This window comes from Hydra viridissima, unplaced genomic scaffold, assembly GCF_058129835.1.
Source record: "Hydra viridissima isolate aposymbiotic clone 2 unplaced genomic scaffold, HvirCarnegie_v1 scaffold_2, whole genome shotgun sequence".
Lineage (NCBI taxonomy): Eukaryota > Metazoa > Cnidaria > Hydrozoa > Anthoathecata > Hydridae > Hydra > Hydra viridissima.
In genome coordinates, this window is record NW_028324301.1 from 12,761,741 (window position 1) to 12,772,918 (window position 11,178).

At 28.9% G+C, this 11,178-nt stretch overlaps 1 protein-coding gene across 7 annotated transcripts in view; it reads left to right on the forward strand.

Moving 5' to 3' along the window:
• The window catches only part of LOC145197426 (adhesion G protein-coupled receptor D1-like), a 44,377-nt gene that overhangs the window by 7,121 nt on the left and 26,078 nt on the right, over positions 1-11,178 (forward strand). For all 7 annotated transcript variants that reach the window (XR_016449529.1, XR_016449530.1, XR_016449528.1 and 4 more), the window contains exon 4: positions 10,577-10,759. Coding sequence is in view for 2 of the 7 variants with exons in the window: in XM_090077481.1 (XP_089933607.1) it covers positions 10,577-10,759 (183 nt within the window). In the remaining 5 variants the exon portion in view is untranslated. The remainder of the gene's footprint in view (positions 1-10,576; positions 10,760-11,178) is intronic.

The following is an 11,178-nucleotide window of genomic DNA, read 5'->3' on the forward strand; positions in this document are numbered from 1 at the left end:
AGGAAAAGAAATCTTAGATTATAGTAGTGACTTTGACAAGCCTAAGTGATGTGAGAGAACATGAGATGTTTAACTTAAGTGACGTGAAAGAACATGACTAAACCCGTGGAGATATTACCTTGAAAGCGTCTCAATCATGGATGAGATATACCATGGGTTGATAAAAACGCTTTGATGCAAATCTTATTGAAAACACAAGCTGAGGATTTTATCTAAAATAAATAGCAATATACATTCTCCAATATTGTAATCCACATTGATGTAAAAGACCTTAACTTATAATTCGCATTAGATAAAATAGTACAATTCTTATACTTGTAAGATGCTGAACGCATGAGAGCTTTAGCATTATTAGCGGTCACATCTTTCCTCGAACGCCTTCTCTTAATAGAATTCAATACAACCAGCTGATAAATATCGTGTTAACTTTTAGAGTTTATCTCTTAAAACATTTTAAGTATTTTACTTTGGATATCTTCATTAACCTTTTCAAAGCAATGTAATCTCTTCATCTAAAAAAAAATAGACTTCAATAAAAGCAAGCCAATAAGGAAATTATAGTATTACGTTTAATTCATGAACTTCTTGAATCTAGTTAAATGTTTAATAAACTTTTAAATCTGCAAAATACCCAACAATCCCCACATGGGATGTTTATTAAGCAAGTATGAATATTTATATAAATGATGAGTGATTTGAAATAATATGTTAGGCATTATCGGCGCTTGTCTGGTTTCGCACCCCCCTTTTTTTTTTGCAGATTCTGAAAGATCTTTGTCTGAAACGGAAAAAAAATGGTATTCATTGTTATTTTTGACAAAGAAAAAGTACTCTAATTCACATTTGAATATTCCATTTTTCCGTTAAAAAAGACGCTGCTTTTAACTCCATTTTGAAACTTTTTAATGATAGTTTTAAAACCGTTAATTCAAACCGCTGAAAATATTTACCTGGTTTTTACAAGCGTTAAGAAACACAAAGAACAAAAAAATGACTTAAATTAAAACATTTACTGAAATGCTACTAAATTTATTCATTACAATATATAAAGAAATATAAACAAACAAATAATGAGCTGTGTTCATCAAATAGTTTTACGAACACCTAATTTACTGGGTAGTTAGTAGCAATTTGATCCTAAAAGTGAAAAAGCGCATGCTCTTTAAACCTCTGCATCCACATGAATTCGCTGAGATAGTCAGGAATCATGTCTCTATGTGTTCCAAACATTGCTTTAAACTTTGCTGCGACACCACATTGCTTCAACTAGATTAGTTGTCACGTTTGTTGCCGGATCTACAAAGTGAAGCAAGTGGTTCACCGTACCATGCTGAAAGCCTTGTGCTCCAAGAGTGTTATAAGCACATATCACTCCAAATTTCCGTCCCTGGCCTTATCCATCGATGCATAATCAGCAAAACATGGACAAACATCAAAGATGGAGTGTAAAAACTACTTAAAAACTGATTTTGTTTTGTTGATAACACTCCATCCATTTTTTTGTTCTTTGTGTTTCTTAACGCTTGTAAAAACCAGGTAAATATTTTCAGCGGTTTGAATTAACGGTTTTAAAACTATCATTAAAAAGTTTCAAAATGGAGTTAAAAGCAGCGTCTTTTTTAACGGAAAAATGGAATATTCAAATGTGAATTAGAGTACTTTTTCTTTGTCAAAAATAACAATGAATACCATTTTTTTTCCGTTTCAGACAAAGATCTTTCAGAATCTGCAAAAAAAAAAGGGGGGTGCGAAACCAGACAAGCGCCGCATTATCTGCATTATACCTGCATATTTATATATATATAGGCATATATAGGCATATATATATATATATATATATATATATATATATATATATATATATATATATATATATATATATATATATATATATATATATATATATATATATATAAATATATATGAATATTCATACTTGCTTAATAAACTGTTTAATTCTCGTCAATTCCTTTTTGCACTGTTTTTCAGAAAATTTTTAAAGAAACACTCTCCATATTATTTGATAAACATGTCTAACAAAAGATACTTGATAAACACGTCTAATAAAAGACTGCTTCAGAATTACATAGAAACCACAATACATCGTTACTTTTATGAATACAGCGGATTCATTAGGGTAAATTGACCTCTACCTGGCCGCGTTCTAATTCTGGCTAATTTTCAGAAGCCTTAAATCCTTAAATCCTTTAACGTAATATGTCTTTTGGTCTGTTATGAAATAAGATATGGTATTTTAACTTTGTAAGTTTTAAATGTGTAGTTTAAAAAGTATATAGATACGCTGATGCTTTGAAAACATACTGGAAACATTTGATTAAATTTTTGCCACCGTAAACTCGATATTTGATATTTTCAAAGTTTTAATAATTACATTCAAATATTCAAACATTCAAACGTTCAAACATTCAAACATTCAAAAGTTGTTGCGTTTGTAAATTGCTTGAATTGAAAGTAATATAAGAACATAATGTTGTCAAAACTGTATATGTATTTAAGTTTGTTTTGAATAATGTTCATTAATTCTATTTATTTATGAATTTCTATATATAAAATTGTGATATATTTTTTAGCGAACGTCCTATATTTGGCCATAGATCATCCCTAATTCTAGCCATAGATAATGTTTACGATTTGTTAAAATATAAAATTATTTATAATTTTCAAAATGACACATTTTTTTATGTTTGTGTGTGTAATTTTGAAAATTGTAATGTGTATGATCATGTATATAGTTATACAATTACTATATGCTATATGTACATGTATAGACACAAATGTATATATAAATGTATATACACTGCATAGTATTATGTATATAGCCTATACAGTTTTTAAAAATAATGCAACCTTAGCTTTGTAATTTTTATAAACATAGTATTATTTATGACCATAAATTTTATTTTAAGAAGAATAAAAACATTTTTATAAGATTACATTACAAATACCATTTTATAAACATAGTTTTAAATATAGGCCTTGATACATAACCATTAGTGCATCCCATATTTTTCCAAAAATCGCCGTTTTTTATCATAAACACCAAACCCCAATTATTTTTTTTCCTGAAGGTATATAAATGTAGGATCTAATAAAAAAAATCAACAAACAAACAAACTGACAATACAAAGTCTGCATTTGCAAAAATGGACTTTATTGTTTCATTTTTTTTGAAATTAACATTTGGCAAAAATAAATCAAAAATAAAAAAATAAATGTCTTGCGGACACAATCAAAAATAACCATTACACTTCTTGATAAAATAATTACTTTTTTTTAACAAACGCAAAACAAAGTTTTAGAAAGAGTACTTAAATAAAGTTGTTTTAACAAAAGGTTTTGACTTACCTTTATATTTACATATTTTTCGTATTTCTATTTTTTTTTTTTTTACTATTTATTTTAACCCACAAATACTATATTGTCAAAAGAGATATTTGACAATTAGTATGAAACGGTATGAAAACAAGAAAAAGAAAGCACACCTATGTTTGATTTAATTGGTAAAATATTAAATTTTTTGAAATAAATATATTTTAGCATTAACTTAATATTATAAATAATCTTTTAATAATATTATATTACTTTTTTAATATCATTATTATTAACCATTTCTTAAAAAAAATTTATCATTAATAATATTGATAAATAATATAATGATAATATTTTATTTCCAGTGAAAAGGAAGAGACTTAGTCTTCTGAATCAATATTTTTTCAAAAAGAAATATTTCATTCAATGAAAATTTTAATGAAATGTTTTATAAAAAATATATTGCATTGGTTTACTTAGTACGGTGTTGAAGATACATTTAAATTCATTGGTTGTGATAGTACAACTACAAATACAAGTCATAATGAGATGTTATTCATTATTTAGAGGTTGAACTAGAAAAAAAGTTGGGATGGCTTAGATGTTTACTTAACAAAAATGAACTTCGTCTTCAACATTTAATAGAAGAGCTTGATTATAAGACAACCTCAAAGACAAGGCTTTCTGGACTCCTAGAAAAGTTGCTTTGCTAGGTGACTGAAATGGAAAGAAAATTACAACTTCAAACCAATATCTATAAGTCCTAGTTTAATAAAAATTTCGTGAAGAAATAGCAAATGAGTTATCTTTTATTTCAGAAATATGTCTATACACAATACCAGCCAATAATTTCAGAAACTCTTGCTGAAAGTTTATTTGGATAGAGGCGGACATAACGCATCTTGAACCAATTCACCCTTATAAAACTTCAAGATAAAAATGTACAGAAAATTATTGAAAATTATGCGAGAACTGATGTATACTTATATTTGCCCACCCTAAAGGAAAAAAAAACCCTTAAGGCCGACCTTGTTAATGAAATTTGAAAAGTACGGGATTCCCTTATGACAATGGCCATAATTAAATGCTTTTTTGCATAATAATGTTCTAATTTTATTGTACAATAATGAAACAAAGTAAAGTAAACGTGGAAAAAAATCTAATGACCATTGCGAAACAGCAGAATGCAATATTTATCAATAGAATCAATCTATTGAAGCAGATGTTGATTTTTCTATTTCAACATCTTTAGCAACAAAGCATTCTTTAATATGATTTTGACCATACATATGCTATTCCTAATCCATCCCAAGTAAAAAATATAGTTACAGATAATATTAATACTCAAAATTGTGCCATGAACGAAATAGAAATAACAGGTTCAAGTGTCTATCAAAATTTTCCATTTAAAAATAAATCTTTTCCAGGAGATCTAGATTCTGATAACAATTTATTCTTTTGTTTTTATTTTAATTTAGATATAATAGTTTCTTGCTCAAGTAATGTTTCTTCTTTCAATTGAAATTTCTACTGTTGCTAAAAGCATGTAATTTATAAAAGAAAAATCTAGCCTTAATCTAGCCGATGGCCAGAATTAAGTCTCAGCGGCCAGAAATAGGGCTTTTAGCTGGCGTCTTAAAAACTGATGGTTAAATCTGAATTATATCTATCCCTAAATATCCTTTTTATATGCTAATTTATTTATTCATGTAACACTACATAAAATTTCATTTTTAAAAAAGTACGATGTGGCCAGATTTTTAAACGATGTGGTCAGTTTACCCTACGTCCGCACTTAAAAATACTTTTTTTAAATCCTTTTACAATTAATTTTTTTTTTAAAAGAGGCTAAAAAATGATGTTCGGAATACTTTAACAGACGCTTTGCGATAAAATATCTTCCATAAAGATACAACACTGCCGGTGTGAATCTTTACTTGGTAAAGACATTGAAAAAAAATTTAGTTGAAAGGTTACTGAAGTCTACCATAATAGAGTTTGCCATGTCTGGGGTTAGCCGTTATACTGTACAAAATATTTGCCATGCCTGGGGTCAGCCGTTATACTGTACAAAAAAAATTTGAATTTCAACAATATGAAACACAATTTACTAACAATCTTCCGGGAAAAGAAAACGCAATTAACTAACAATCGTCCTGGAAAAGGTTGGTTTTATGCCGGTTTCTATGGCGTCATAAACAGTCATCTCAGAAATGTGGTGAATATTTAAACCAAGCTAAAAAGTTGTTAAATAAATTTTTCTTCAATATACTACTATAAATGCTGCCCCTTCTGAATGGGGCATTTGAAAAAGCGAAATCTATCAGTTTCTTCTCAGACAATCTTTATTTAATTCTGCATCGATTAAAATATTTTAGAGCACTACATCATTTCTGGAAAAGAGATTAAGCATTAGAATTAAAAAGAATTAAGGACAAGTAAAGCCATAATTTCATCTGATGACGTACAACAAATTTGGTGAAAATCTATCACCAAGCTGTAATATAGAAAATGTGCAAATTATAGCCGATGTGGAAATGATTGATTATAATACTGCAGTATTAACAGAAACAGAAATGGCTCGTTTCAGTTTAAAAATAAAATCGAAAATCCAATTAAAAACGTTTTAATATGGGCAATTTAAGAGCAAAAAATATAACGTTTACCTTCGATTATGACTTTTGAAATGTAGCAACAAATTCGAAAGGCAAAAGAGCAGAAAAGTCAAAAATTGAGGAAGAAAAATTAAAGAAGAAACAATTGGCAACAGAGAAAAAATTATTAAATTAAAAAGCTAAAAAGAAAAGGAAAGACAAAAGATTGAAAAAGAAAAAGAGAGTTGTTCATAAAATGCTTGAGTGTGAAATCGAGCTACATTCAAATGTTGACAATAAAATGGATTAAAACTCAGATAATCATGATTATTCTTTTCTTATCAGTTTAAGAACCTAAGAAATAGTTACTAAGATTGTAAAAATATATTAAACTTTAATTTTAGTTGATAGTAATGTTTATATTAATAATTATCTAATGTTAATTTGATATTCCTTTTTTTTTTCAATTTAGATTCCTAAAAGCATTTAATAAAATGTCACAAATTCATTTTGTACAAATATTACAATTTTTTTTTTTTTTCAAAATGAGTACATAATGTAATTTGCTAATGCAAATCCCAGTGGGCATCGACGTCAATCTTACGTCGGTTCGATGTTAATTTTAGGTTAGCGACGTCGCCAACGTAAATTCAACATCGCACCAACGTGAGAATGACGTCGAAAATTAACATCGAATTGCGATGTTAAATCAACGTCAAAACGACGTAAAACATCGCGATTACATCGTTATTACATCGCGATGACATCGCGATGACATCGCGATAACATCGAATATTAACGTCGATCCAACTTTCCATTTCCAACGTTAATGCGATGTCGCACTCGACGTCGCCTAAACGTTAAACCAACATCGCCGTGCCCACTGGGATAATGTAATCCCAGTGGGATAATGTAATCCCAGTGGGCACGGCGATGTTAGTTTAACGTTTAGGCGACGTCGAGTGCGACATCACATTAACGTTGGAAATGGAAAGTTGGATCGACGTTAATATTCGATGTTATCGCGATGTCATCGCGATGTCATCGCGATGTTTTACGTCGTTTTGACGTTGATTTAACATCGCAACTCGATGTTGATTTTCGACGTCATTCTCACGTTGGTGCGATGTTGACTTTACGTTGGCGACGTCGCTAACCTAAAATTAACATCGAACCGACGTGAGAATGACGTCGATGCCCACTGGGATGTACTCATTTTGATACAAAAAAAAAATAATAATTAGAAAACATTAAGAAAATAAATCATGAAAGATTTTATAAACTGTATTAATAATCGAATTTTGAGATTTGCTAATGCAAATTACATTATGTACTCATTTTGATCAAATTTTTGAAGCACACAAAAGCATGTTTTAAGATATAAGTGTCAACACGCATAGAATAAGATAAAAAAAGTGTGCTTCAAAAATTTGATCAAAATTAGTACATAAATGATTTAACTTTCAGATAAATAATTTTAAATAAACCCTTAAATATTTTTGGCTGCAAAAATTCATTTCTAATGCATTTCTACTTTTTTCTAATAATGTACTTTAAACTCACAGTAGATGAGGAAACAACTTTTGAACTGCCAAACACAGTGATAGCGATATCGCGTAGAGGCCTTCTAGGTTTTTTTTATTAAAACTTCATAAAAGGTGTGAACTTTATAATAGATATAAACTATTTAGAAGAGAAAAAATTGAATTACAATCATGACAGCATTTATTCATAAAATATAAAACTGTAGAAATTCTGATGTTGCTCACTAAGAACTTCATAATTTGAATTTGATAATTATCAAATATGAAGTACTAATAATTTACACATTAACTAGTGACTAATGAGTTTTTCACTTTCACCGACTAATCACTGAGAGTCTAAATCTGAAGATTTGCCTTTGGATGAAGTTGAATCATGACATACAACAAAAGGTGACAGTGTTCTTTTTACAGTCGTTGGAAGAAGTTTAGTTTTCTTCTATTTCTTTAGATGTCTAAACTGATGAAAACAGCAGTTTAGTTGTCTTCTATTTCTATAGACGTCTCCTTTTTTTGTCTACTTAATCTGAAGTGTTTGACAAAAACTTCTAATTTTACTTTAAATACACTTAAAGCAGCTTTAGTCTTTCCAGCATTCCCTATTTCTTGAAGATCATATCTAACTATTGCATCAAACTTCAAATTTTAGGGGTTCATACCCATATAAAATATAAAAAGAGCCTTTGGGAAATTGAAGGAGTGATTCTATAAAACAGAATATATATAATTTGTTCGTAAACATTTGCAGAACTTTTTTTTTAGTTTAAATATTGAATTTGCATATAATCATGCAATGGTATTCGATAATAAAATCATGCAATCATATTCGGTAATATAATCATGTAATCATATTTGGTAACATAATCATGCAATCTTATTCGTTAATATAATCATGTAATAGTATTCGGTGATATTACTTGATAAAAGTTACACAGAAATTATAAAATAACTTTATGATTTGATAAAAAAAACTATTCACTTTTTAAACGAGTTTCATTAAAAGCTGAAAACATTAACAATAAGTGACGATTATAACAATCCTTATTTTGAAATAATTTAAAAATAAAGCCTCAGACGCGAATTGTTTACATTAACTAAATGCATTGAATTAGTGTTGTCACAGCTGTTCTATGACTCTAAATATTTGCGCATGCTCAGAAGAATTACCAGCTGCATCCGCTGTATTTCAAAAAGTAGTTTAAAAAACCCAGGACAAAAAGTTCTTTAGAAATCTTAGAGACTTGGAGTCTAAGTAGTCTAATAGAATTTCTTAAAGGTTCATACAAAATTGAACTTTTAAAATACCATATAACGTTTTATTTTGAGTAATGACGTGAGTTAGAGTATTACAAGTAGAAACAATAATGCTTAACTAAGATCAATTAACTAACCAATCGCACAGAATTAACTAAATAACCAATCGCACCGATTTCATAAATTCACCCGCTAAGCAACAATGTGGTTAATCCACCTGAGGATTGTTTCGAAAAATTGAACGAAGTTTCTGAATAGAAATGTCATCATTCACGGATTTGTGGTAATTATGACAAAGTGACTTCATGACATTAATAACATTTATAAATCAACAATTGTAGTATCAAGGCTACATGATCTGGGGTTCCTCTTGTCTCTCAAACATCGTTAATTTGCTTTAAACTTTGCAAATTTCCTCAACGTTGTTTAGGAAAGTTAGCCAATCCTCCGTTCCACGTGCTGTGTTGTACATGACACAGCACAATGTAAATTTTTCATATTTAAAATAAAAATATATTTTTATCAATATTTAAAATAACATCTCGAAAATCTTGCAAACACTTGCAAAATAAAACTTGCATAATAAAACTTGTCATTCATTTTAAAATTATTGTTTCAAAAGAGTCCAAATTTTCTAATATCTTTTTTCAATTGTTCCCCTTCCAACTTCTTCCATGGTAGCCCCACTGAAGATTACTTTTCTACTTTAGCCAATCATCAAACCCTGATCAGGTATCCAACAAAATGGTTCCTAGCAGCAAAAAAAAAAATTACTTAACAAATGAGGTTCTGCTGGAGGAATCAGTTGCTCAATTAATGTACCTGGATCCAAATAAAGATACAAAATTCGATTATTGATACAGTTTATAAAATCTTTCATGATTTATTTTCTTAATGTTTTCTACATATTTACTGCACAAACTGTTAATACTGACATGAGTTCGTTTTATCTCCAACTCCTATAGAAATTTCTTTAAACCATAAACAAAAATATTTCCCAAAGTGTCCTGATTTCTAAATGTAAGAAAAATAATTTATAAATTCAACTTCTCATTAATTTGCTCCAAACTATAATTATATTAAGTTTTTTTTAATAAACTATTAAAAAATGGAATAGCTTATTAGATAAACTTAAATAATAGGTTTTTAAGTTGTCACCCTTTTTAATCAAATCGTCCCCCACCTCCTTGCCAATTAAGGAAAAATCTTTTCACTTTTTTGGCTTGAAGAGAATCTAGCACAAATGCTAAAGTTTTGAAATTGGTACTAGCATCGGTGGAGTTTCAGATGTGCAGCTGACTAGGTACAAGAGATGTAAAGCAGGAAGAACTTAAGTTGGCTTCAAGTTGTAATTATCTAATCATAGGAGTGCTGGTTCAGAAAAGTTTTCCACTCAATTATAGTGAAAAAATGTTTTTTTAAAGTAAGAAAGTGGGAAGAGAATGGGATTTAAAGATTGTTAGATCTTTTTACCATTCACCACGATTAGAGTTCACCTTCTTAGTCTATAATTACTTTTCCTGCACCGAGCGACATTTAGATGGTATTCGTTGTTCATTGGATATCCAAAAAAAAAATAAGCAGTTGAAATTTGTCATAGTTAAAAGAAATACATTTCGTCTCAAGTGATCAATAATTTTAACAATTTGAAACTTCGGTAAATTATTGAAATAGTATGATAACGACTCATTTCTATTTCAGAAAGAATTTTTTTCTATAACAACAGGAATAATAATTCCCTTAAATGAGAAAGTTTCATTTGAACCCCCTCAATTTTGAATATGGTCGTTACTTTGTTCAATTATGATTTTTTTCTTTAGTTAACTCAAACGTAAAAAAAGAAATATAAATTTTTAGGGCGTCGTACATTTGAATTACAAAAGTTAGGAAACGAAACATTTAAGATGAAGACATGGATTAGTAGTGCAACAGATGGAATAAATAAAGTCATGTTAAGTGGAAACAAATTAATTCTTAGCGACTTGGATTCATTATTTTACGCAGAAGTAATTGGTGGATGCGAGGAAATTTTTCCCGGAGGTTTGATTTTTAAGGTTTTTAATTTTATAATTCTTTTATTTTCGAGAAGTAAATTGACATTTAGAATAGCACGATAATGATTCTTAGCAAAATTTACAACGCGCATCAACAGAAACAGTTAGCCTAAATCAGTGAATGTGACGGAACACAGATTATTGCATTTCAAAAAATGAAAATACTAAACGAAAAAGTCAGTTAGTGATTAAAAAAAAAAAAAAAAAAATGAAACTGAGTGAGTACGTCTGAAAAAGTATTTTTTTAACTTAATTTGTTATTTCCTTTGATTTGTATGGTGAGGCATGTCTTGGTATATTATCTACACCAGAAAGCATCTATATATAAAAACGGACCTTCCTCGTTTCCTTTTTTTTTTTTATAACAAACTCCACAGGAATTGCATGTCTTGTTTAATCAAACTA